General features: G+C 45.2%; 2 protein-coding genes and 1 long non-coding RNA gene across 5 annotated transcripts; 1 reads left to right on the top strand and 2 right to left on the bottom strand.

The window, feature by feature from the left end:
* The first annotated feature begins 5,123 nt into the window (after positions 1 to 5,123).
* On the top strand, positions 5,124 to 16,439 carry LOC137468880 (phospholipase A2-like). The gene is made up of 4 exons (XM_068181077.1): positions 5,124 to 5,381; positions 8,526 to 8,691; positions 13,044 to 13,150; positions 16,199 to 16,439. Exons 1-4 carry the CDS (start codon positions 5,339 to 5,341, stop codon positions 16,360 to 16,362), a joined length of 480 nt encoding a protein of 159 aa, XP_068037178.1. The 5' UTR covers positions 5,124 to 5,338; the 3' UTR covers positions 16,363 to 16,439.
* Positions 9,166 to 10,860, bottom strand: LOC137468881 (uncharacterized). Its single transcript, XR_010996222.1, has 2 exons — positions 10,705 to 10,860; positions 9,166 to 10,035 (listed from the first exon to the last, which is right to left on the bottom strand). It is a non-coding gene; the product is annotated as an uncharacterized lncRNA (long non-coding RNA).
* A 1,829-nt stretch (positions 16,440 to 18,268) lies between the features above and the next one.
* Positions 18,269 to 27,750, bottom strand: LOC137468882 (synaptogenesis protein syg-1-like). Of its 3 annotated transcripts, none has more exons than XM_068181079.1 (4): positions 26,930 to 27,750; positions 21,120 to 21,563; positions 19,421 to 19,562; positions 18,269 to 18,391 (listed from the first exon to the last, which is right to left on the bottom strand). In XM_068181079.1, exons 1-4 carry the CDS (start codon positions 26,961 to 26,963, stop codon positions 18,382 to 18,384), a joined length of 630 nt encoding a protein of 209 aa, XP_068037180.1. In that variant the 5' UTR covers positions 26,964 to 27,750; the 3' UTR covers positions 18,269 to 18,381. The 3 variants fall into 3 exon arrangements, with proteins under 3 accessions (XP_068037180.1, XP_068037181.1, XP_068037179.1); XM_068181080.1 differs by lacking the exon at positions 26,930 to 27,750 and adding an exon at positions 25,238 to 26,117 and having other exon boundaries at positions 21,204 to 21,563; XM_068181078.1 differs by lacking the exon at positions 26,930 to 27,750 and adding an exon at positions 25,238 to 26,117.
* Between the last annotated feature and the right edge of the window lie 188 nt (positions 27,751 to 27,938).

The raw sequence follows: 27,938 nt of genomic DNA on the forward strand, positions 1-27,938 counted from the left end.
GTTTGTATCAACAGCAATGTCCCCAGGTGGTGATGGCAGCAGGTTCCACACTACCAGGCCATGCTGTGTTTCTGATATCTGACTGTCTATGGCCAAGGGACATTGACTGCAGTGTTGAAAACCTTTTTGGAGTCATGGCTCCTTTGCCCTGACAGTTGCAGTGGGTTATGTGAGTTCCACCAAAGCCCAACAGTCCCTGGAGGACACAAGAACCTCTGTGTTCCTGAGCGAGCCTGTCTCTCAGGCGGCCGGCCGGCTGCTGCTCTACAGCAAAAGGGCAGAACAAACAAGGAAGTGGGTGTTTCCAAAGGCCTCAGCGTAAGAATGTCACTAACACTTGGGAGAAGAAGGCTGGGCAAGTCTTGATGTTCCCAGTGACAACAGAAGAAGGCTGATGGGGCCTGTCACCACCTGCAGTGACTGCACAACAATGGGACACCTGCACCCCCTCTTTCTTCTGTGGATTGTATCTCCTGTCTCCATGGCTTGTGGAAGGAATGTGTGAAGGGATGCAGCTCTGGGTTTCATGTGAAATGAACGGACCTTGCGTGGCTCCAGATCCTCACGAGGGCTGGATGGAGGCAGCCGTGAGGGTGGCAAGGCAGCCCGCTGGGGTGGTGTAGCTCTGCTCTAGCACCAGCCCACAGTGTTTGCCCCACGTCCAGCAATGCTGATAAGGAGGAAGCTGCTGCTCCCTCAGCGTATCATATTACTCTCCTGCTTCAACTCTCTATCATTTCCTGACTCCTGTCAGCTCTGCCTGCCTTCCCTCTAGCAAGTAGCAGGTTGTACATGCAGACCATGAGGTCCACTCCTTCATGGGAGGAGTGCAAGAAAGTGTGCAAAAGGGGAACGATGTGTAGAAATTACTTCAGAGGGGAAGATCCCTCACAGTCAGCTCAGGTGACAGCATCCTCTGAGACTGCTGGGAGAAAACTGTAACAGTGAAATCTTGAGAGAGGTGGCCTTTCACCTTTATCACCTGAGGGGGATGTGTGACTATAGACAAAAGCAGGCACTGACTTTGAGAGGGTGCTGCAGGCTGGAGCCATCCAGCTTCAACGTTCAGAAATGCCACCATCAAGAGGAGACCAGCACACAGCAGCAGTGAAACTTAAAGAGATGCATACTGGACACCCTCAAACCAGGAGGCACTTTTAGAACTAATTTTGGGGCTGACTTAGAAACTGGAAATAATAATAATAATAATAATAATAATAATAATAATAATAATAATGTTATCTTTCCTGAATACCAACTGAATGGGCTTTATCAGCACTAAAATATGTGCAGACCTTCCATCCAAGACAATACTAAGCAAGACTCTTTACTTATTATATTACTGTGCTAACTCTGTAACTGGTTATGTCACCAGAAGTCATGTGGCAGTCTTAGATTTACCTTTCTTCCTCCAGACAGGTAATGTGGCGTGTGCTTCTCTTTAGAACTTATTTTCTCTTCTAATTCTGACTACCCAAATAGTTGTTCTGTATCCTTCAGTCTCCAGTCTCCAGGTCTTTGGAGGGACAGATCCTTTAGGGAATTCTAATGCTCATGGTATTGCATGAGCAATTCAGATTCCTCTTCCTCTCAAGGAATCTTGGAAATCAAGGTAAACCCTTTGGCCTGGACAGCAAAAGCACTATTGATTCTTCTGGTGCTGAACAGAGATGATCTCTTGAGATCGGTGACAACACCCACAACAGTGGCTGGGTATTCCATTTGAGGAAGCACAGCCTCTAGGGGATGAAGGACAGCCCACCTTCTACAAGAAGATCTGGCATCTTGAACTTCATTGGGTAAGCCTTGTATAAAACCGTGGATTCCTTACAAATTTCTTCTCCCCTTCAACTGAAGACTTTTCCCAAATACTGTTTTTTAACAGCAAGCCCAAGAGTATGCAGTGCCACCACCCTTGAGGGCCAGCTGGTTTGGTGGTACACTCCAAGGGAACTGTTTTCAGCAGAGCCAGTTGAACTGAAGAAACAGCCCCCCAGCAATTCGGATTGACTGCCCCACACAAGTGACCTGGGGCTCAAAGTAAGTTCATTTTGCATGCAGTTTGGGACAGACAGCAGTTGGAGTCTGAGTTTGATGAGATGACATCCAACACTCTCATGTGCTGCCTCTTGCAACTAGTGAGAGTGGAGCTCAAACAGGTAACATGCAAAATTCACATGAATGGGTGGGATTGGAGAAATAATTTTATTTCCCTAAACAGTACTAGAAATGCCTCACGATCACAGTGTATTTGCTGTAACATAGTAAGAACATGATTAGCATTTAATGCTATTTAATAAATATGCTGATTAACTTAGGCAACAGTAATCAGTACCTGCACAAATTAACAAACTTGACCAGTCAGTGGTGTGAAACAACCATGAGGATATTATATATTAACTCTGCTTTGCATTTTAAGGTTGCATTTGGGCATCCCTTCCTAATACCCTGAAGAAGTCTTCTTGCAAAGTTGAAGATACGTTTGGCTATGATAGGAGTCTCTATTTCTTTATTTTGTATTTGATGCTGAATGGGGGGCAAAAAACTAATCTGTTATTTGGGGTGCTGTGAGACTAGAAAAAATAGAATTAATTTGTTCTCTGAAACTTTATAATGTCTTTTTTGATCAGGTTTATAAATCTGAAAGAAAAAGATCTGTTTTCAAATCCAAATTATTCTGATAAATTCGAATCAGAGTAGATACTTTTGGTGACAGTTCCTCTGGACTTGGAGACCCCAGGAATCCTGTAAAGCATCTGCAGAGGTTCCTCACAACTCCCTCTTGGTCCCCAGTTAAGAACTGGGCCAGCCAGGTACCTGTCAGGGGTGGGGTTTACTCTTACAGGGTGTAGTTCAGCCCGACCCCACATGGTGTTTCAAAGGCTGCCTTCTTTGTTGCACTTCTCACAGGCCCTGTGTCCACAGAGCCTTTGATCAAGCACATCTGTCCTCCAGCATCCTCTTTCTGCAAACTCACCTTCTTAAGGTCAAACGTTTGCCAGCAACAGCTCACACACACAGCAGCCCTGAGCACAAATTCAGGCTGGGTGGGGAATGGCTCAGGAGGAGCACTGGGAAGGACCTGGGGCCATTGGTGGATGAGAAGCTCAACATGACCCAGCAATGAGCATTCACAGCCCCGAATGCCAGCTGCATCCTGGGCTGCATCCAAAGCAGTGTGGCCAGCAGGTTGAGGCAGGTGATTCTCCCCCTCTACCCCAATTTGGTGGGGCCCCACATGAGGTATTGCATCCAGCACAAGAATGATGTGAGCCTGCTGGATCGAGGCCAGGGGAGGGCCATGAAGATGACCTGAGGGTAGGAGCACCCCTCCCCCCTAGGAAGACAGGGTGCTGGGTCTGTTCATCATGGGAAAAGAAAGGCTCCCAGGAGATTTATATGTTGCAAAGTAAAAAGCAGCCGCGTTTATAGCAGCCTTCCAGTACCTAAAGGGAGCTACAACATAACTGCAAAGGGACTTTTTACAAGGGCTTTGTAGTGACAGGACAAGGATGAATGGCTTTTAAATGAAAAAGAGTAGGTTTGGGTTAGATATTAGGAAGAAATCCTTTACTGTGAGGGTGCTGAGGCACTGGGAAAGGTTTGCTCAGAGATGTTGTGGATGCTCCAGTCATGGAAGCATTCAGGGTGAGACTGGATGGCACTTGGAGCAACTTTTTTGAGTAGAAGGTGTCCCTGCACATTGCAGAGGTTTCAAATTATTTTTAAGGTCCCTCCCAACTCAAACCATTCTATGATTCTGTGATTCTATGATTCTGTGTGATTTGGCATTATGACTTGAATAAATGAATAATTACTGAAGGGGGTTTCCAAGGTCAGAAGCTTTGCACTTCTGAGCCCCTCTGAGGTAGTGCAGGGCAGGGAGCAGTTGGGTGAGTGTTGTGCTCAAGTTGTCCTCCCCGCTCTCCTACTGCCAGCACATGGCCCATCACTGGGGTGGTGGTGGGCAGGAAATTTCAGGCTGGTAATTTGTAATGAGATTTACTCAGTCCTGCTATCTCATTTGCCCTGTATCACAGGGCATCTCCCAGGATGTACTGTATCTTGAAAACTTGCTTGGCAAAGAGTGACAGCAGCTGCACTGGGGCAGGTCTCAGCAGGAGGGAGCCCCATAAACAACTTGGTGATGACCTTTGATTCGTCTACAAATGTGTAGCAAGCAAATATTTAAACCCATGCCATTCAGAAGGGAAGCACAGCTTTAGCATGGGGAATTCAGGCAAGGGGTGCTGCTATGATAGTCCTGGGCTGTGCCCAGGAAGGGACAAGCAGCCCTCTTCCCCTCCTCTTCCACTCCAACAGAGCAGCCCACCCTGCCCACCATGCCCACACCAGGGAAGGGGCAGATGCTCAGACCCCAACAAGTCAAGTGGGTTCTGTACCAAGGAAGGCAGGAGTTTTAAAGCTGTTTCAAGCCCAAAGACAAAATAACTGTGGCCATTCCTGCTGCCCACATCACCTGTGACCCCATACAAGCAGAGGCTGTGTGACAGGGAGGCCACCTCTGGATTTGACTGCCTGCTGTGACCAGAGCCCCAGCAGGCTGGACCCAACTGCTGGTCTTCAACCCTGGTTGGTACCCACATACTGAAGAGTCTTCAAGAAATCTGTTGGTGTTAGTCAGGTGCAGCAACAGGCCAAGAGGGTATTTATCCCTCAGAGTGAGGCCAAATTAGCTCTTTTGGTCAGTTTATAATTAGCTACTTGCACTTAACAGTATCCTTTCTGTTGGATTTTTATAGTTTTGTCTTTTCTTTTTTAAACGTGAAAATAATCAGTCTTAAAATAAAATAATTTTTAAAAAAATACCCTGGGAAGTGATCTATAAAAGGAGAAAACCCTTGCCAAGGGAATGCCACAGCAGCGAGCCCAAGCCACAGAAAGCCCTGTTGAAGGCTTCACTTTGCCGCAGCTTCTCAGAGGTTAACCAGGGTCTGTAAGCAAACAGCTTAAAGAAGGAGCCCGGCTTAGTGCCTGGGTCTTGTGCTGTCCCAGAGCCTACCAGCCTAATGCCCTTGCAGCAGCCCCTCCCTCCCAAAGGCGATGCTGGGCAAACAGAGGCAGCCCTCGCCCTCTCCTCACGCAGCCAGGAGCCTTCTCGGAGACGGACCGGGCCGCGCTGGGGCTCGGGGGCATCGCAGGAGAGGCTGTTCCACTTCAGACGGGCGCAGAGCCATGTGTATATAAAGCCTGGGGAGGCAGCCCGGCAGGGTTGTGTAGCACAACCACACCTCGGCTCACTCGGCAGCACGGCGAGGCACGGCCGGAGTGCCGGCAGCTGAATCCCGAAGTACCCGGGTGAGGGAGCGATCTGCCCATGGGCCCCCGCCTGCTGCTGGTTCTGGTGCTGCTTCAGGCAGGTGAGTACCACCCCTCGGTCCCTCTGCCCTGCCATGCCTCCCCCTGCCCAGGGACAGCCTCTCCCTTTGCCATCAGCTTTGCGTGCTTCGTGCCAGGACCTCCGTGTGATGTGGCCAAGTGAGGGGGAAAGTGTCACTAGACAATCCTCAACTTTACAGTGAGGGACTGTGTAAGTGAGCTGCCTGCCTACCTCACCTCCCAGCCCCAGCTATGGTTTGCATAAACTGTATAAACACAGGTATTATTTTTTCTCTAAGGTATTTTTCTTTTTCAATAGTTTTGTGCTACAGAGTTGTTACTGTCTGTGTTTCATAAAAATACCTTCTTTTGATACCAGTGGCCATGGAGTGAGCAGTTTTCAATGCATCTGAATTTAAAATAATTTTTAAAAATTCTGTTTATAAAAGCCATAAATGACTGCTAACATAAAGCCCCTACAGATAAAGGCAACAAAACACTAAATTGGCACATCTGAGGTTATACCTGCAGTAGAGTTTTAAAAGAAAAAAACAACCCTCTGCATTCATTTAAGCAGGAAATAGTGCTAAGTTGTCAGATTCACCTCCGCTCACCTCTCTGCAGGTATGTTCTTCTCTAAGGTGCTCCATTAGTAGTTTAACTAAGGATTGGACATGTTGCTAACGGGACATTTGGCTAGGAGCAGGCTGCTGTGGAGACTCAGACTATTTCAAGGCTTTCCTGGCTGTGTTGGCTCGGCTGCCTAACATAGAGAAAGCAATTTCAGTTCTTGGTCAAGTTATTAGCTGTGCACCTGAATATTAAAAATGTACTTGCTGGGGCTGACCTCTCAGCTGCAGCAGCGCACTGCTGGCTCACAACCCAGACAGCTTTCAAAGAACAGGAACATCAGTGGCTGCCTGAACGCCTCTTGCAGAACGCACAGCCCTAAGCACACTAATTGAGTCTTCTGGACTCAGTTTCCCTTGGGGCGTTCTCTCCACTTTCATAGCAGCTCTGCGCTGTAATTACAGTTCCTTGATCTCCAGAGATATCCCCAGAAGAAGAATGGCCTTTCTTCTTCTGGGTGAGGTACAGTTACCTTACACCAGCCTCAACCATTTTCAGCCAGTGGCCAACAAACCAAGCCCAGCAGTCCTGGCTTAAGAGGTCAGTGAAAGACAGCAAGAAAAAAAAATATTCAAGCCGTTTGTCAGAAGGCTGGGATTCCTACAAAGAAGTTTTTGTCTCCACTGGAATATTTTTCAGGGTCTGCAAACTGCAACAGGTTGAAAAAGCATGATTTATACCCCCAAATCCAAAGCAGCTCACTATTTGTGATTTCCCCTGAGAGCTAAGCCCCCTTCTAACTCTGAAGCCTTGCTGTTTAGACAAGGAAAATAAGTGGTCTCTTTAGCTCTCAATAAAACCCATCCAATGTGTTTTTAGCACGAAACCTGAACACTCAAGTAGTGTTCAGGTGAGCTGCACTTACTTTTTCGGGAATGTGCATTTAATCCCCGAGGAATGCCCCAGGAAGCAGACTGAAGCTGTGCCTGAGGTGTGGATCCCTGGAGTGAAAATGGTGGCACCTGCTCCTGCTGGGGGGGTCAGGCTGGGAGAGGGAGCAAAGCCCTGCCTTGTCCTTCATGGGGAGAGACCCTCCTTGTTTTCACTGGCATTTGGATTGGGCTTGGAGGGCAAGCTAGCCCAGGAGATGCGGGAAGAAGCCCAAGCAGGAGGATTAGAGGCAAGGTTTTAAAAGGAAAGCAACTGTTTTAATAATAGTATTGAGTCCTTGGGTGGTTTAGGGGATTAATTAGCCCGTGTTTGCACAACACTTTGAAGAGGTCAAGCATGCTGCAATAGCCAGGGGCAGGTGGCAAAGCAACTTCAGTGAGCAGTTCCCAGCTCCCAGGAGTCACCTCCCTCTCCATCCAAGCATGCTGGAAAGTTTCCGTTTGATTTTGGAGCAGCTGTGCTTGGGTGGGATGAGCAGGTGGGATGAGCAGATGGCTTAGGCTTTTGGGCTGAGGATTTTGATCCTACTGATAGAGCAGTGCAAAAGTGCATTTGGTCCTTCACAGTAAGTCCAGGCATGAAATGCTCTTATTTGTCACTACAGCACTATAAGCAGTGATGTTTGCAACTGAGTATCACAGTGGTTTGAGTATTAGGGGCGGGGTACTCTTGGTTTCCATAACAGTTACTGCAAGAACGAGCCTGTGCCTTCTAAAAAAGTTCCAAATTAACATGTGAAATCTTGAAACTGTTTGAAAGACTTGTAACTCAAAAATCTCCAGACTGGTTTGGGTGGCCGTCCACACACTCCAGCTGACACAGAGCTCCTTTCTTCTTTTTTTCCCCAAATTAGTGAGGCGCACGTGTTACGACTTAGGTGGAACATAATAACAGAAGCGGTTACAAGTGTTGCCAGCACTTCCAGTGTCTCAAGTGAAATCGGCTATACAAACATCTTGGCTAATGGAGGCACTTTGTCCTTGACAAAGTATGTACTCTACAGGCTCAGGGGCGTGTAGCTGTCCCTCTACACAGATTAATAGGACTATCAGTATGTTTTTCTACCTGGAAAATGGGTTAAAAGATCCTGAATAGTAGGGAAACTTGATAACATAAGAAATCTTTAGCAACATAGAAACTTCATTTCTTTCCCCAGAGTCCTGCTTAGGTCTGGTTGTCTGTCTGTACTCTTCTGCTTCATGTTTCAGTCAGGACTATAGCTGGAAAACTGTCCCAGGTTTGGGAGCTCTGGGGTGCAGTGAAGCCCAGGTGGCCACCCTGCATGGTGTTGGCACAGATCCTGCAAAGCTTAACAGCTTGGGCTCCATGATGTGCAAGACCAGGCACACTGCTCCCAGGTGCAACACAGCTGCAATCCCACACTAGTACACCAGAACTAGCATGGAGCTAGTCTGGAAGAAATTGAGCTCATCTGGAAGAAATAGCATTCTTGGGCACTTCTGCATCCACCTTTTGATTATCCCAGACCTCAGGCGAAGCTCCCTGCAGAGTACTTTTGGCCAGCTGAATGTCATGACTAGTTAGATTGTCAGGGCTGCACCCAACCAGCCAGTCAAAATCAAACCATCTCCCTTTAAGGACTGTAGGAAAATTAGTAGCAGGCATGTTTAATCCTTGTGTGTAACCGTGTCCTGTCTTTGCAGTTTGGAAAGGTGCTCTGGGAAAGTCCCATTCACTGCACACTCGAGGAATTATTGAACTGGCTGGAGCCATAACGTGTGGCACGGGACGGTCTCCCTTGGCATATATTGGCTATGGGTGCTACTGTGGACTGGGAGGACGAGGTTGGCCTAAAGATAAAACAGACTGGTAAGAGAAACCTCAGCTATGTGTCCAGAAGCAGTGCAGATCTCCCTGCTTTTCTCTGTTTGTGCTACTGTGACTCCAGTGACTCATTTGCTGCCTTGTGGGCAGGGAACTTCGTATATATTAACATAGTGGGGATTTGTGAGTGATGACCCATGTATCACTTGGGATTTGAATGAGGGCTTAACCTCCTTCTGGATGACACCAAAGCTCTTAGGACCTTGTAATATGTGGGGTAGAAGGCAAAGGAGAAACCAGGATGTAATTTTTTGAAAGAGCTGAATTGTTTTTTCATAGAGATCACACCCTGCCTGACAAAAGGAGTGTAATCCAAGGTATTTGGAGGGTTATTTCACCCAGGTCCTTAAAATGGAAGCAATGGAAATATCACTGTTTATCCTCTTGAAGAAATCCAAGGAGTAACCAAACCTGTTGCCTTCATTGGCTGTTAGTTCACACTGTATCAAGGCAGAACAATAAGGGAGAACATGATGTTATTTCCCCTTTTCTTTATTAGAGGGGAAGATGTTGGGCTTGTTATTCCCAACAAGTGTCAGAGGTATTGCAGGCAATCAAAGGCTTCTTTCCTGTACTGTGCAATGAGCATAAAGAGAGTAAATGAGAGTAAAGCTGAGGATAGTGGACTCTTGTGTGCTCTGAGCCTGGTATTTGCAGTCTTGCCAGGTTTGAAATAGCAAAGCACACAAGTCTATCAACAGTCAACAGACCAGGTACTACTAGTAGGCAAGCTCTGCTTTTAGCAGGGGTGAAGGTAGTCTGCAGCTCACTGGGAAGGAAACTGAGCTTTCCAGAATATCTTGCTGCTGGAGACATTGCAGGTTGCTACAAAACCAGATTTTGCTGAATTAGAATGACAGAAAAAAGGGGCAGGGGGGGAGTGAAGGAAGAAAGGATGTCAAAGTTAAAGATCTCTGTGGGCATGAACGAGATGTCTGTCCCTTAAGACTAATGGAGCTGTCTTCATTAATGCAGTGAGATGTTTCACTCCCAAAGCCCTCCTCTCATCATGTCCTTTTATTTGTTTGTGAAATATTTCATCTATGAAACAGTCAATATGGGCCTCACAAATGGTGAGTAAGTGCAGTAATATTTCTTGACCTGCTTATCACAGTGCTTATCTACAGCAGTCTATGTAAGGTGTTTAATTATTTGCGTTATCCTTTAACAAATTTCATAATACAGCCTTGAAAGTAAAACATGACTTCACTAATTTGGAGCACTACTTTTATTGAAGGGCTGAGCAGAGTGACTTAAAAGCTGTTTTCCATAGAGGCTGAGTGACATCCAAATTTATGTGACCCTGGGAGATGCACGTAGTCAGCACTCCTGAAATGGAGAGAGTAAATATGGCCACGTGTTCACCAGCCAGTTTTTCTGCTGTTGTTTAAATTGCACAGAGTATTTAAGGATTTTATCCTAAAAGCAGAAAATGAGACTTTGCAAGTGGAAATGCCTCAAAATATCAGATAGTTTGTAAAAGGGAAGCTTGATCCTCTAAGTACATTCATTTTTATTCCTTAGCTGCAATGCTTGGCTGCTGTAGAAAAACTCAAAAGTTTTATTTAGGTTCTTAGCTAGGAAGAATCAACAATACCGCACTAGATTTTAGCCCTAAGAAAATCCATTTTCTGTTTGCTAGAGAAATACTAATATCTGTTACTAAGAACTACTGCAATGATTAGTGTGGTTGAGTACCCCACACCTGTCAAAGTGACCACATTATTTTCCATATTTGCCATTCTAAAAAAGACTGGCAAAACTACTGGCTGTGAGTGACAAATACTTTTTGAAATTATTCACCCCCTTGACCTTTTAGGTTTGTCATAAAAGGAGTAATTTTCTTGTGTGTAATTCAGTCAATCTGTCTAGACAGGGCTAGAGTGCTTCTAAGCACCTCTCTTTTATATGAAAAAGGAAAAAAAGCCATTGAGTGGGCAATCCTTTTATAAGGTTTATTCCACATACTGACTTTGATGTGGTGTTGTCAGTAATTACCTTTTCCCTTTTGTTCCACTCTCACAGTTCCATCACTTCAGGGCATAATGACATTTCTTCCACATAGTCAATCGATTTGTTTCTCCTTCTCCTTTCTGTTCCCCTGGATTGCTGCAGCATCTGTGTTATAAAGTAGGATCTGAGGGTGCTCAGCACTTCCCTGAAAACACCATGAAAGGCAGGGTGTGCTATGACTCATCTAAGTCAGAGGATCATTAAAGCTGGAAAAGATCTCCAAGATCATTGCATCCAACTCTTAAATCCTGGCAAACTCGTAGGGAAGAGTAAGATTTCCCCTCTGTTGCAAGGTTAAAGCAAAAGGAAAAGACACACAGCAATGAGGGTGCTGTTGATGTGACAAACACAACGTGACAAATTCTTACCTTCTTGGCATTTGCTCAACATCAGGGGTCTGGCCAGCTGATCCCTGCGGACCAGCCGGGGCTGTCTGTAGCCATCAGGGCTGTCTCGTAGCCCAGCCCTGACGAGCAGGTTGTTGCCAAGCCGGGTGGCACAGTTGTGTTTGTTTGCCATGGCTGATGACCATGCTCTGCCATGGTGTTGGCTGCCTCTGCGTTGGTGTAACCGAATGTTAGCAGATCATTAAAAGCTTAGCACCGCTCTGACCCAGGTGCAGCAAAGGGCATTTCCAGACAGGAGGGGACCATCTGAAGGTGGCAAAGGACAACAATAGCATTCCTTCGTCTTCATACCTTGACAGTTCTTTCAGATGTTTGTAAAATAGGAGCCAAAAGTCTTCTTGCTTTGTGTTGGAGCAAGCTACCTGTCACCCTGCTGCAGCTGTGGGGATCATCAGGAGGAACTACTGTAAGGGAAAGCAGAATTGTGCCCCAAATCCTGTGGTTTATGCAACTTCCCCTGGTTTTGCCAAGCCAGATAAGGAGCAGCGATTTCTCACGGCTAGCTAGAACACCATTTGCTTGTGCAAATTCAGTGCTCATTCGCTTGTCCTTGCCTGATTCACGGAACATCTTTTGCCCCCTACAGTATCTGTCCTCACTTCTCCTACCTTTCTTTCTCTTTGTTCCCTCTGGCTCTCCATAAAGAGCAATTTCTTTCCCTTGGCACAGAGGGTCCTAAGACCTCCTTTTGCTCATCTATCTTCACATTGTTTCTTCCCCACACTCCCCCATCACTGACACCAACTTTACCAATTTGGCTACTGACTCACTCCCCAGACCTCACAAACCTTTGGTTTCTACAGCTGGCACCCCCTCCACCACAGCATCCAGTGCTCAATGTCCCATATATGAGACACTAGTGATGGGCCTGCTCTGCTGCCTATCATTCCACTGAGGATGGATTAGGCTTTGCTTCAGCTTCAGGGTTTTCATGTAAAATCATCCTGCCTCAATTTTTCCCAGTTAGTGGAGTGGTTACTCTGTAGAGTCACAGTGATCTTGCAGGGATGTCTTCTGGAAATACAGGAGAGATCACTGCTCTCTGCCTCCAGCCTCTGACCTTGCATCCTTGCTGAAACAACCTTTGTTATTCAGCAGAGAATGTCTCTAAGTGCTGACTCTTTTCTTGGTGGAATTTGAGTCCCTAAACTACCACAATAAAATTCAAGTGAGGCCAACTTTTCTATAAACTCAGAAGTAATTGGTAGTGAGAATTATCTCACTGACTTGTCCATAGGAGTTGCTCATCCTCATTCCCTCTATGGACAGTGAAACACAACTGCACTTTCAAATCTGATGCTTTTCACCCTGTGTTAGATCTCTGCAGCATGAAAATGTGAACAGTGTTGCAGATGTGCATAGAGGGAAGATAGGTGAATGCCTTGGATGTAGATGGTTTTTAAGGTTCTTAAGTTAACTCATATGAATTTCACCATTGAAACTGATTAATTTGTAGCCTGCCCTCAGAGCCTTTATGGGCCAAGGAGCACATGGCAGGTCCAGGTGAACTGAAGAGATGCAGCTTCTTGGTGATACTGAGGAAGGCAAGAAGCATCCCAATTCCAAGTTTTGGGATGGGTCTAAGCCTAAGCCAGTGAGCCACAATAGCACAACTTATAGGAGCACTTCTCCTTTGCAGCCAGATTACCATGTCTTGACCACACATGCTGTCACAAGGGCAAAAGCTCAGAGGAAAAAGCACAGTGGTCATGGGAGCAAATATGGCATTAATGAGCTCCTGAGACAAGCGAGCTTTCCCAGGGATGCCAGGATACTTGCATCATCAACAGATGATTTACTGACAGGCCAGGTGAACACTGCTGTCATGAGCTGTGTGTGACCAAAGCACCCCTGGAGTCCGTGCCAACAGGCAGGATGCAGGAGGACACCCAAACTCTCTCTTTTTATGTCTCCCAGGTGCTGCCACAGGCACGACTGCTGCTACGACACGGCAGAGAAGGAAGGCTGCAACCCCAAGGTGCAGCGCTACCAGTGGGCGTGTGAGCAGAACACCGTGCAGTGCGGTAAGGAAAGGCTGGCTCCTGTTGCCTGGGTTTCCCTCCCTCCCTCCTTCCCTCCCTCTTCTGCAGGTGCCAGACTGACCAAAGAGCTTTGGGGGCCCCAGAGGCAGGTTTGTGTTTGCCAAGCTCGTTTCAAAGCTGCTTTAGGCAATATCCCTTCTCTTCCAAGCTCCCTGCCCGTTCCTTGCCTGGAGCTGGGAGGAAAGCTGGAGCCCCAGAACAACCCATTCCAGGAATCCTGAGATCTCCTCAGGCTGAAGAGCAGGAGTGGGGGCCATGGAGCCCACAAGCCATCTCAGTTTGGCAGGGATGCAGATGACTCTCTGGAGACTTTCTGCTCACTGGCATTAAGCATGCCTCTTCCCACAGCTGTGGGGCTTCAGGGGTGCTCTTTCCATTGCAGTTCTGGCCCTCCCTCCAGCAGGACTGTCCACTTTTTTACTACCCTTAAGCACTGCTAGAGAAGAGCCAGGCTATCTAGCATGGCTGCAAGACAAGTTAAATAGGATGCCAGCCTGCACCTCTGCCCCCTGTGGGGCTCCAGCCTGAAGTCCTGAGGCTCAGTAGGGATTTGGAACCATGCAGAATCAAAAGCTCTTGAGTGCTTCAGGCAGACAGCAAGTGTGGGCTGTGCTCAGCTCTACAGCTGGTACCCAGGCAAGAAGGTTTGAATTACACAGTCACAGCCCATCAGTGTCTTGCACAGTTTGTTTTGACATACAGCAGATGACTTGAGTCTTAGAATTTGTCACTTGTATTGCTAAGTCTCCAGAAAGCTCCTGGTAGTAAAATCCATTGTAGAAGACTTTGAAAGTTTGAAAAGAAATTGTGAGAGTAAAACTTATCCCCATAATCATCAAAGTTACTTGCTAGAACATTAAAATACTATTTCTACCTTATCAGAAAACCCTATTTTACTTGTGCAATCCTCAGCCTCATAAGCAGCTGAAGATCTGCCAGCAGATAGGGGATGGGGCACAGCACATCTGCAATTGCTCTTTTCCAAGTTCCAGAACAATCTAGTAAATACAAAGTGCTGGCAAAGGAACGTGTCACTTTAATGTACAACTGCTCTCCCTCCTGCCTACCCATATTTCCATAGCTGAGTGATTTTTTTCTGCTAGTCATTTTACAGGAAAAAACTCCTGTTTCTCTTTGCTGTGAAGGAACAATCCAAGTTGCAGACATGAGATGTATCATTGAGTCCACAGGAGTGGACATAGGAGTGCAGCAGTCTGCAGTTGCTCTGACTTGGCCAACAAGCATGAGTTAAACACATTTCATTAATTCCTTAACTGATGTCCAGGCAAGACCTGATGCATCCATCAACGGTTCTCCACAAGCCCTCAGCAGGCTTCACTCCCCCTGATATCCCCCGTGAGGAGGAACAATAGAAATGTGCTTTGAAGGCAAATTTCCTACCCCAGGCTACAACACAGCAGGTCTTACAGAGATCTGAAGGTATAATGTCTGATCCCATTCAAACAAAAGAGATGAAGAATTAAATTTCCAGGCATGCTTGCTGAGCTCAGGGTAATAACATCCAGAAGTGTTAGAAGCAGAACTGTTTGCACTGTCATTTCAATGCAACAGGAATTAGATGCCTGCTGCCTGACGTCTGTATCATAAATATAGACATTTTCATGTAAAATAAACAGAACCTCATTTTACTTGGAAGTTCTCCTCTTTTTGCTACTGGAAAAAAGTTTTGTTCCTGGAATGAAAAAAACTGGCAAAACCATATTCTTCAGTCTAGATATGCCATCACCTGTAGGCAAATCCTATTCAATAGATATCTGAAATATAGAAAAGGCTGTTAGCTGTGGGGGTCTGGTCAAAAAAATCATTCTTCTCAAATAGAAATGTTACAAAGCCAGACTTTTGTACTCACATTTGATGAACAGTTGCTGGCACAGCATCGGAAGACCTCAAGGAGCAGAGGGGCAAGGAGAGTATCAGGCAAGACTGGTAGCTAAGAAAAAAGTGGCCTTAAGTCCTCATTAACCCTTCAAACACTTCTAGCAGTAAATATGTGATTATTCAGACCAGCTTAGGAAGCTAGGGCTTTTCTTATTTTTCAGATAGAGGGTTGATCCATCAAAGTCCAGGGAAATCTGAAAAAAATCCTATACTTTTTCCAATTGGTTTTGTAGTGAAGGCCATGTGCACTGGCACATTAAACTTTGCCTAGTACAGGGTTTTGTGGCTGTTAGATAACCCATGGTAGCAGCCTCAAATAAACAAGGCACTGTGCTTTAAAATAATATTAACCCAACAGCTGCATTTAAACCACCTATAGGTGGGATGAGGTTCATTAACCCAAACTCAGGCATTTGCAATGTAGCCTTCTAAGCTAGTGGCTTTGCTATTATTCATGGTCATGTAGCCATATATTTGCATTCTGTATAGTTCCATGTATGACTTTGATCACTTTGTTAGCTGCTGGCTCATAAAACCCAGGTACCTGGCCCTGCTGCAAAGCTCCTTGGCTCCTCTGCTGTGATCAGAGAGAGAGAGCAGCAACTGATACAGCAAGAATGAAGATGCCTGGTGGGTGCTCTGATGCCCTCAGGTTTCTGAACAGCCCTCTGGGAGGCTCCTTCTTTCAAAGAAGTGTTTTTTTCTTTTGAAATCAGTCTGTTTTGCAGAGGGAGGAGTTAGAAGGGAAATTCACCAACTGATGAACGGTGGAGTATTTTTACCTCAGGCTAAGATAAAATAATTTTCCTTGTTAGTTTTGACTGATGATTTAAACCCTCGTATTTCACACAGTTCTAGAGGCAGGGAGTGCTCTGGGCTGAGCGGATTTTTATAAGCATTGCCAATCTACATTTAGCTGCTACTTTCTGATGCTCTTTGTCACAGTTAAGGTCAGACTTGTTGACAGAGAGAGGGCAGGGGAGGGTCAGATCCACTCACACACAACGCGTCAGTCCTGCTGCCACAGCCTTTGATCCCTAAGGGCAGTTTTTTAGGGAATTTTTCCTCTTAAAACTGCTTATTGCCTTTGATACAGAATCTCTCATCCTCAGCTCACATTTTCTTTTGCAGATAACCTGACAGACCGATGTGAAAAAATGGTGTGCCTGTGTGACCAAGAAGCAGCCAAGTGCTGGGGAGCAGCCCCATATAATCCTCACTTCATCTTCTGGCCAGACTTTTTATGTGGACAGACTCATCCCACCTGCCATGTCAGATATGGGGGGCCAGAATAGTCTTTTTAGGACCGTTCTTCTAACAATTTGAACCTGAAGGCAGTGGAATAAAATTTTTCCTCATTTTCCAGATCTAACAGTGGTGTGAGAGAATTTCTATCAGGCCAGGATTTATGGAGAGGAGAGACAGACCAGAAAGGTGTGGTGGTGGAGTTTCCCTCTCTGTGAGAGAGCACTTGGAATGTAAGGAGCTCTGCCTTTGGGTGGACCACAAGCAAGTCAAGATCTCATGGGTTAGGAAAAAAGGACAGACTGATATGGGTAACACTGTTGTGGGTGTTTGCTACAGGCCACCTGAGCAGGAGAAAGTGCATGAGTTCTTCTAGAGGCAGCTTGAAGCAGCCTCACAGTCACAGGCCCTGGTTCTGGTGGGGGACTTTAACTACCCTGACACCCGCTGGAGAAACAACAGGTGACAAAAGTGATTACGGGTCTGGAGTATCTCTCTTATGAGGAAAGGCTGAGGGAGCTGGGTCTGTTCAGCCTTGAGAAGAGATGACAGAGAAGGGACTTCATCAGTGTCTATGAATAACTGAAGGGAGGGTGTCAGGCTCTGCTCAGTGGTGCCACGCAATGGAACAAGAAGGCATTGAGTAGAAATGGATAGACAAGGAGCTCCACCTGAACAGGAGGAAGAACTTTAATGTGCAGGTGACTGAGTACTGGAATAGGTTGCTCAGAGAGGTTATGGATCTCCCTCACTGGGGATATTCCAGACCTATCTGGACACAATCTTGTGCCATGTGCTCTGGGATGACCCTGCTTGAGCAGGAAGGTTGGACCAGATGATCCACTCTGTCCCTTCCAACCTACCCAGCCTGTGATTCTGTAACAGGTAACATATATGCTGAAGCAAAGGGAAGATCCTGCTCTGATCATGATCAAGATCTCTTTTGCAGAAACAGAGGGTTTGGTCTGTGGTGCAGTGGGAGTGCATCTCCTGCCACCAAATAGTGATAGAATCATAGGGTAATTTGGGTTGGAAGGAGCCTTTAAAGATCATTTAGTTCCAATCCCTGTGCAATGAGCAGGGACACCTTCAACCAGACCAGGTTGCTTAGAGCCCAGTTGTCTTATCCCTCATGCTTCTGCGTCACAACACTGGAGACACTTCTGAGCTGTGTTCAGGGGTAAGCAGAGTTACGCTGGGCTATTGCAGTTGCAAGGTCAGCAAGGATTTCTGACTTTTGCTTACTAGCAGGCATACCCACACTTTGCAAAAGAATATACTCACTGCTCCACAGACTTCAGAGCTGATACACTCCATTGTCACATCAGGCAACAGTGGCTGTGGAGAACATCAGTCATGTCAAGAAAATCTTTCATCTTTCATCTTTTCTTTTTTTTTTTTTTTTTTTTTTTTTTTAAGAGTATTAGAGGCTTATATTCAAACACTACATTTCCTTCTGACAAGAGAAACCAAAATCCCATTCTTTCAGCCAGGAGTGCGCCCTCTTTGCATCTTTGTTGCAAGTGTTTAGGCTAGCCAAGCCAACAGGACAAGAGCCTCTTTGGCAGGAGGCACAGACAGATGGGAGTCACTCCTGCATCCCCAGAAGCAATGCTTTTGATTTCCTCGGGTAGGTGCTAGCACTACATGGGCACCTGGAGCACCTGAGTGGTCTGGGCTCCTTCTGTCTCAGCTGAAGCTCAGCTGACAAACCGTGAACTGCACCTTTAAAATAAGAATTAATGGCACAGAGAGACCCAGGGTGCCTCATCAGAGTCTAAATTCAGAGATATGTGGCCAAACTAAGTGGAGTTTTGGCAGGTAATAATACAAATTTCTTCATAAAAAGCTGCTTTGCTTCTTGCTGCAGGAGAATGGTAAATATGCCACTATGGCTGACAAAGCTGCAAGAAAAAGAAGCTTGCTAACAAAAACAAAAATGGCAAAGTCAACATGTAGAGGCAAAGGCTTTTATTCCATCTAGAACTCCGTTTTTTGGCTTACAGGGCATCAGAAGTTGTTCCACCTGCAGGCTTTGCATATCCCAGCGACTCCTGTAATGCCGCACCTCAAGCTATGCTGAGCAAGAAGGAAAGCAGAGAGAATGAGTGACCAACAGAGTCAGGACAACACAACAAACTCCTCCGAGGCTTTCTGGCAAAAGAAGAAGCTGTGAACTCTTAATGTAGAGCGTTTGCAAAGGGATGATGCTGTGTGGGCAGCATCAGCCTATGGAAGGGAGTGCGCTTCCCAGCGAGGGCTGGAAGATCCTCCCCGGAGAGAGAGGCAGAGCTCCCGGCGTGTCCCTGTCCCCGCCATGCTGTCCATCAGGTGGCGGCAGCGCTCCAGTGAACTGCAAGAGCAGCTCTTCCTTCAGCCCTTCAGAGAGGAGATTTTTTCATCAGGCTGAGCAAGATTTTTGAGCGCCAGAAAAAGAGGTGCATATCACACGTCTCCTCAATGAATGCAAAAAGTCAGCTGAGCTCGCTCTGAAACGCATACCACATCTTGGGTTGCTCAAAATGGGAACTAAACTTGTTTCAAAATGCAGTGTCAGTCTCCCCAAATTAGACCAGTTGACAGAACAGAAAAAAGCAGGCGTGCTTTTGGGTACATCAGCCTCTTATTGGGGCATTTCTTTGGCTCATGTGTAGTGAAAATGTCTGGTTTTCCCAATGTTATCAGCTGATTTAATAGAAGATAGATCTTTAAGTAGGGCTTTAGAAACCACACCTCACACACCTAAACCATCATAGGCTTTCTGTACACAAGCATTGCAAGAATACAGATGTAAGCACAAAGTTGGCAGGAGGAATAACCATCCTTCAGCATAAACATTAAAGAACTGAATGAGTCCTTGGTCTTTGTTAAAAGAAGCTGCAGCATCTCATTGAAAAACTTAGTCCAAAGTGGCAATTAAAGAAGATCCTATTAGGCCCATTGGTAAAGCTCTACCCAACATAAACAAAAAACTATTTGAAAAAGTGATGGAACATAGAACCAGCTCTGTTAGAGTTTCCTTCACAATGCTTATTTTCTGAACCAGGCCCCATGTCTGAGCAGAGGTAAGTAAATGTCTAATTTGTCTTTCAGTTAAAACACAGGTACCTTTGGCGAGACTCCTGTCTCATGCAGAGGATGCACTTCCTCAGTTGGGGGGTTAAAATAACGATCAGAACCACTATGCCCCCAATACCAGCTGCCACAACCCCAATGATTGTTCCAATGGATTCTTCTATACCAAACAAGCCTGGGGAAGAAAGGAATGCAGAGATGTAAGATGTTTTCCAGACAAGTATATGCAAGGCAGCCAGCATCTTTTCTGCAGTGGCTGCAGAGGAAGCTGCTTACTATGATCATGCTGATGTCTTGTCTGACATGAAATCCCTTCTACACAGGAGAGTAACTTGCACTACAGAGCTACTGATTTTTTTCATTCCTGTGTAGGAACTCCCAAGCAGCATTCCTAAGCTGCTATGCTGTCTGGTAGTTTAGAGACAGGGCAGCCCCATCGCCCCAGAAATCTCCCTCAACAGCTATCCCTCAACTATGAGATGGCAAAAGAAGCTGCCCCTTGAATTAATGGGGTTCAGGTCTGTATACTTTATTTTTGAAAGGAAAAAAAATTACTTTGACAACTTCGAGAAAGCCATTGATCTGCCTATCTACTTCCAAGGGAGACAGCAGCAGAGAGCAGAGAGACCTCCACTGGAGTCTTTTCTTTGACTGGTTGCTCTTGGGACTGTTGCATGATGGAGATGGCATAGTGCTGAAATTATACATTTCATCACCTCAGGAACACAGAAAGGCAATTATTCTGGCCAGGGTGCAGACATTTCAAGAGTAACCTGTGCAACCAAGACCATGAGATCAAGCCAACAGGAGACCTCATTAGACACACGGCCAAGCCCTGGCAGAGGGGCACAGATTGCTTGCTTTAGTGTTACAGTTTAAACTGAGTAGTGTTATAAAAATTAGAAACTCAGGCTTAAAAGGCCAAAGGCTTAGTGAATCTTGGCAAGATGGAAGCTTCGGTGACGAAAAAGAGGAAAACGGCACTTGCATGATTTACTCTTGACACAGGAGGAGGTATTTTTTGTTAATTAGATAATAAGATAATAACCCTTCTAATGTGTTGACTTTTTGGGACTGAAATCTGTTTAGACTACATAAAAGGAAAGTTTGACATTTCCAGCTGCTACAGACATAGCAAGTTACCTCTTTACTTAATATGCCTAGTGTCTATCTGTGAGGCTAAGAAAACATAGCATGGCACTTCTAATGCTACTTTAATGCGAATAAAGTTAATCAGAAATTATAAAATGATCATATTATATATGATCCTTGTGATTATCATGGGATTACTTATGTCATTCAGAGTTAAGGAATGACTATGCAAGTTAGTGGGTTGGAGAGAAATAACGTCAAAAAAAAAGAGGTCTAGAGCTGTTCCTTGAGATGGTACCTTGTCACCTGTCACTCACGGGGGTTCTGCCAGAGCTGTGGGTACAAGGGGGGAACTTGTCTAACTGCTTCATTATTTGCAGTGACTTTATTTTTTATGGATAACATTATTCCTTCTTTTTGTGGTGTAATATAATACCTGCGGTTGTTTATAGAGACAAGCTAATGTATTTTAGCTGGCCTGACAAAAATAATGAGAAATGCTATAGAGCAATTACACTTCATGACACCAGGCCCTTAATGCCAGAGGCCAAACAGGCCAACTTCTCTCGTTTTGCAAGTGTGCAGACCTTGCTTTGGAGGAAAAACAAGGAGAAGAAAAGTAATTAACTCCAAGTATTACCCAGAGACCTCCTGATCCTGAGCTTTGTGCCGTCTCCTGTCACCACCTTCCCGTCCGGAAGTGTAACCTCACAGAAATAAATACCATGGTCACTGGTTGTCACATTGAGGATAATCAGGGAAACATCCCCGTGGGACAAGTCTCCACTCATGAAGATCCTGGAGTTATTTGGCAGGATGGTCACATTCTTTTCTAGCAGGTCCATCTGCCCCTTTTCATCTTCTTTGTACCACTTCACCATCAGGTCAGTCAGGGAGGGATGCTGTGGACTGTTAAGATGACAGTTCAAGACCACAGTTTCACCCTCTTTGGCTTTCTCCTTGGCTGGTGTTTGAGTCACCAAAAGGTTCCAAGGCTCAGATGTCAACAACAAAGGCTGCGCTGTTACGTGAATCACAGCTGCTGCATTCTCCTTGTTTGCACTTCCACCAGTAACTCGTACATCTGTACCAGGGAAAAGAGAGAAGAGGACAGCTGAGGTGATAGGATGATAAATGTCCCTGCTGCTCCTGACCTCTAACCAGCACAAAGAATAGCTCCTGGAATTAGCATGTGAGGGCAGTCACTGTTATGATGACAGGGGTTTTCTTCCTAGTTTCTGCTTAGATTATTTTCTTGTGTACAGACAGGTCTTTTCCTGAATATCAGCTCCTTTCTACTGCCATACTAGAAGAAGGAAGATTCATACCATTGTCTAACGACTTTGGGTGAAATTTAGAGTCCAGACAGTCCCACTTCCACCTGCAAAACTAATCTCTTTCTTCCCACCCCGAAAAGTCTCAGGGCCTAATGTTCCTGCCTCATCTGCTTTTGAGGCAAAGCAAAAAATGCATGTACAGTTATACATTGGCAGTTCTATTTTGGCAAGGACAGTGAGTAAATGTGCATCTAATGCAACTGCCTATATCCCAAAACCTAATGTGATTCTTAGCATTTTTGGCATGCACTTTCAGTTACAGGACAGGAAATCTTGAAATCATGGGAAGAATCTCCATTCCCAGAGACTGAAGCCCTAGCAGATCCCATCAGCAGTCTGGGGGACAGAACATCAGCCTTATGCCCATACTGAAGCTGAGGGTGACAGCTGTTCTCTGTGAAGGGACCGTCTCCAGCTAACCTTGGTTAGAAAAACATGAAAATGTCTGTAGCAGACATTTCAACCTGCCTTCTCATACGCAGGTGCTAATCATAGGTATCATATCCTTGAGCTAAGAGCAGTGAGAGTGGATCTCACTTCTGGAAACAAGCCTGGGCACAGAAAATGAGAGGAATAGTTGCTGTCTCGAAAAGAGGGAAAAGGAAACATAAAAATAAGCTTTTGCCAAGAAAGAGTTTGGACCAATTTTTGGAAAAGACTCTTCTGTTGTTTTATTTTCTTCAAGTGAAATAGTCTCCCTTCGAGCTAGTTGGTGTCCTCTCAAGGACAGCAGACACTTCCAGAGTGAAGATCCTGATTTTCCATTGTCTTGAGTCTTTCATTGCCATCCACAGAGTGTGAAACACTATTGTGTGGGTCTGGTAAAGCATCACAATGGCAATAGACACTCTCTGCTCAGGGACAAATGTCTTGAGGCAATGGAAAACCAAACCCCTTTATGATCATTTTGAGAGTTACTTGAATGGCTCCTCCAGGCATGCTTGTACACAAAAATCACTGTTGTATTCATAGTTATTATTATTTATGACTCATATGGGAGTAGAAGATTTCTGTCAGCCAGCACGGCCCTGCTGCTCTGGGCACCTTGCAAAAGGCTGGGGTATAGAGCTTACAGTATAACTATGAAACAAGAGAGAACTCATGGATGCAAAAATACAGGAACTATAAACTGCCTGTGAAACTAGGCAACAACAAAGCATGTGAAACACCTTATGAGCTGTTTGGCATTCTGTGCTTTTACCTCAAAGTGAAAATTTTTGCCTTAGAACTGGAACACCAACCCATGGGAATTGGATGCCTGAGAATTAGGTACCCAAACATAGTTTTGAATCTTGTCCCCTAAAATTAGGAGTTCTTATTAAAGGTACCAGGTGAGATATTACCCTTCTGTTCATATGTAATCTTACCAATGAGCCTACTGGAGCTTCTTGGGGAAAACTGAAGTCCAGATCTTCTCTGTCCAGTTAGATATGTGTATTAAGGCAGCAGTCATAAAAGTTGAAGTATCTTGACAAGATACTTTGAAGAAATATAAAGTATAATTGAAATAACTGAAAAAGCTTGACATATTACAGTTTTTGTGCATAAAATACTCTGAAGTGATCTGTTTGGTTATTTATTAGAGTGAATTTGAGCAGTTTCATAATGTGTACTCTTTTAAAATCTCAGTTTATTAATAATTTTCTCCAGTGGGTAACTGCTGCTTTAGCTAGTGTGTTCTACTGCTACCTTGTTTTCAAGGAATGGCCACAAAATTTCTTCTTTGCTACAAGTATTCCAGTCTTGCCATATGAACCCCTGTAACAGAACTGTAATTTTTACTTCTTTTAGTGATGCAAAAGGTATACTTTTTACACAGACACTTAGTGGCATAGACAATGTAACTGAGTAGGAACAATGTGCTTTGATGTTGCCTCTGTTCATCGTGAGTTTTATATGCATCTCCTATCATGAAACAACTGGCCTCGTCAACTGTTTTATTTCCACATCTTTTATTTAATACAAACCATATAACTTAATTAGGAAAATTAAAACAGGAGAGGATTAGGCTGTCTTGTTTCATCCCAGCTCTCTTTGGGGGTTTCACTGAGAAGGTCACAGCATTGCCTCTATTTTTCTCCCTTTCTTTTCTTTCTTTTTCTTTTTTAAGGCTGCAAAACTGGAACATATTAGTTCAGTGGTATTCGATTACACAATGCCCTTATCGTTTTGGCATCTGGGAGCATACCATGGCAAATGCTTTGCTGACTCTGCTTCAAAGCTCTTTTAAAGTCAACTGCTTCATTAGAGAGTGACGTGTTGCTCCCTTGTCATGCGGGCTGTGGGGCTCAAGCCCATGGAGAGGAATGCAAGGCTTTGTGCTGAAAGCACTAGAGCTAGATAAAGTACCGAGAAATACAGCATGGATGTCTAGACCCGGACAAACGATTAGATGATCTAATCGGTCATTGTCATATGAAGTCCTTAGTTCACGTCCAGTTTTCAGCCACGAGGGGAGAAAGCTCTCAGGGACTCACTGCATTGTGGCTGTACTTACAGGGCACCTACTAAAGCCCTCAGCCTCCCCTTTATGTAATCTGCAGGTTGATACTTCCCCATATAGGGCCATATCAGACCTGTAAATGAGAAATATGCAAGGCAGGCTAGAGGAGCTGGGGTGACAAAAGGAAAGAATAAAATACAGCTGCACTCTCTTCCTGTCCTGGAGCCTCACTTAAGTCTTTGGTGCCAGTGCCTGCAGTAAATCCGAGCAGACCTGCAAGCTTCTTCTGCCAGCTGCCAAGAGCATGGGGGAACCAAAACAGTGTGTGGAGGTCAGTGCAGAATTCGACCTTTCCAGTTGAGCCTCCTCTCCTACACTCACACTCAGTAGCTGGAGGAGGGGTTGAGGGCAAATAGGACTCAATTTCAACCTGCAAAAAAATCCTCTGCTGATGAAATTACTGTCTTTCAGATGCTTTTGTTCACTTTAGATCTTAGCTTCACACTCACACCATGCTGGTGCCATGAAGGTGCTTTACAAGCTGCATCCAGCTCCCAGCCATCTATGATTAAGTGATCAATGACTGCACATTGCTGCTTTTAATTTATACGACTTTTGCCCTGGACTGAGGATGGCTCTCACAAGCGGATATGAATAACTACCTTGCGACAATAACTGGTGGCTAATGCCTCAGAGAAACAAAATAGAAATAAAGCTTCTAGGAATGTTGAGACACATCTGGGGAAAGACAGGCAAATACACTCCTTCTGAACATTTATATTAGATAAACAGGAATGTATCTAAAGAGAAAAGTATGTTTTAATGCAATGCACAACACTAAACACAATTTCCCTGCACCCTGAGGAAGCCCTCAGTTGAAAGTTGCATTTAAAAAGAAAAAAAAGGAGAGCTTCTCCAGCCAAGCTTCCAAGAACAACCTATATTTCTTCAAATTAAGGAAGGTGGTTTAGTACTCACCCACCACCACCAAGAAGATGAATGAAGACACTGCAGATCTATAGAGCTTCCCAATGTGCTGGCTCATGGTTGCTGAAGTAAATGGGCTCACCATCTCTCCCTCTGGTAGTATGGGTAAAAAATATGTGTGTATTATAGCAACAGGACCTCACATTCTGCCTAGTGAATGTCACACTTACTAAAGTTACCACAGCTTTGAGCACACAGTGCTCTGCCTGCTCCCTGGATGAGAGCCACCATGCTGCAATTGACAATTACTTCCCCGGCGGCTGTTCTGATCCCTCCCTGAGAACATGTCGAAAATGCTCTGAGAGCAGAGGGAAGATAATTAATTGTTTTTCACTTTTGGCTTTTATAAACCACAACTTTGGGCTGAGTATAAAATATCCAGAGTCTCCAAAGGAGACCTCTCTTCTGCTGAACCCCTCCCAAGTGATGGTGAGAACACAGAGCATTGGTTTAATTTTCTGAACAGCCAGACTCTAATGCACCTCATTATCACCCTAATGCACCACAAAAGGAAACTTCAGGAACTCAGTATCTTTGTGGCTATATGCACATGATGTTTACAGGTTAACTGTATTCCCCAAAGTGGTTTTTTTTCAGTGCAGAACAAATAATTATTCATCAAAAGTTGACTATTTAAACTCTATTTATATTTAAGTAGAGCTTGTCTATGCAACTTGGGTGGAGGGGAAAACTGCTGGAGAGGGCAGCCTATCTGCAAAACCAACAGCTGTGCTCTGAATTAGTCTGGGTTTATAGAAGACTCACACAGAGCACAATCTTGTGAGAGGAGCTACAGCAGCTCCAAGCCTCACCTGTACCACCCAGCCCTGCCAGCCACGCTACACCTGTACCAAGCATGGGCTACTGTCACTATTTGCTGACATCTCTTTCCTCAACTACAGGACTAGAGATTATGGCACTTTATCTAATGATCTTGCACATCTTCAAAACTCTCCAGGTAATGGAATTGTGCTTGAGTATCCAGTAAAGACTCAATTTCATAACTCTTAGAGCACAATGCAGCTGAGAGAGGCATGAGTATTTCTGATTTTATTTGCATTTGAAAGCAAAAGAACCCATAATTGATTCGCAAAACTTGGCTGACCAAACAATGACAAGAGGAACAGCCCATTCCTGGAGTCACCAGTTGTCACTTTAGCTTTGGTGTGCAGACCCCAAAGCAGTTGGAAGCAGTGAAAGCGGGATGGGCTAGAGGGAGAATGCTTAAAAGAACCTAGGAGGCAAATACTTCTCTGAAATGGCTTGGGAGAGTGGGAAGGCCTGTGATTACCTGGCAGGAATCATATTAGAAAGAAAACTGGGACCAAGTGCAGAGCAACAGAGCATTTCAGAAGGAAGACAGAAGTTTGTGAGGGTCTTCTGAAGGATGTATTGCCAAAGTGTTAGTGAGCAAAGCCAAAATATCCATGAAAGGAAAAGTTAAAGGAATCAAAACCAATGAAGAGTTTGATGAGGGAATAACCAGTAGAGTCGAAAGTACCCGGCTGATGAAGAGGATTTTGGCATGAGTTACTGGTTTGGAGTGCTGATTGTGACTGTGTGTCAGAGGAGTCAGCGTGCGAAGACAGATCTGAACCAAAGGCAATCCAACACTGTCTTATTTAGACCCAAGTACTTGGTGTGCTTCAAAAAAACCCTTCAAGAGTGTTGTGATGCACATACCACCATTGTTCCTGCAAATGCTGTTTATGTTCATGTCATCCAAAACTAGGAATTGTCCTGTGAATCCTCCATTAAGTAGGTCATGCCTGAGCCAAAGTGCCAGGTCAGCCAGCTTTTAACTGAGGGAATACAAAGGAGGTTGGTTAGTGTTGCTGGCAGCCAGTGGCTGAACATGAAGCTTCTCTGACTTGGATAAACCATTTTGATTCAGTTTTTGGACAAAAAGAAAAATAAACTGGTACCCTGAGAGTTGTTGAAAAAAGCCCCCAAAATTCAAGTTTCAAGCGCAAATCAAGAAAGCAAGGAACAAAAATGAAACAAACCACACATTCTTTTTTACACTCTTGTAAATTTTGGAGACTTGCAGTTGCTTACATTAAGGCTGTCCTGTCTGCGCCAACAGCTGGGAGGGGGCGTCACCCACGGGGACTTCGGACACTTTTTCTAATGTAACAGTGAGCAGGTATCACAGGACCCTCAGATGTCCAAAGGGAGCCTCCACACATTTCCCAGGGAAGAGGTAAAGAGAAAGGGGACAACAGGAGGAAGTAGCATTGTCACAACAGGCTGCTTTACTCAGCTGTATATCCATCCATCCATCCATCCATCCATCCATCCATCCATCCATCCATCCATCCATCCATCGCTTTTCATCATCTACCAGCCAACTACTCAGCAATGTGATTTCTTTGCACCTCACAGGGCTCTTCTTTTTCCTGTGAGTTGAGCTGAGGGTGCAAATCTGCGAGCCATCGTTGCCTTGGTTGGGTCCTCTGATTTGAGGAGCCCTCCGGGGGCTCAGAACTTGGGCAGAAACCACTCGGTGCTGCTCAGGAGCTTCAAAAAGGAGACCCAGGTTTTCCTGGGATGAAACTCCCCTCAGTGACTCCCTCTGTCACCTCATCCTCCGCTCGGCCCGCAGCCAGCCTTCCCCCTCTCCCCCTAGGAGTCCCCCCGGAGCGGCCTCTCGGCAGCGTTTTCCGTCGAATCCCACGAACCCAGGATTTGG

This window comes from Anomalospiza imberbis, chromosome 2, assembly GCF_031753505.1.
Source record: "Anomalospiza imberbis isolate Cuckoo-Finch-1a 21T00152 chromosome 2, ASM3175350v1, whole genome shotgun sequence".
In the NCBI taxonomy this organism is placed as follows: Eukaryota; Metazoa; Chordata; class Aves; order Passeriformes; family Viduidae; genus Anomalospiza; species Anomalospiza imberbis.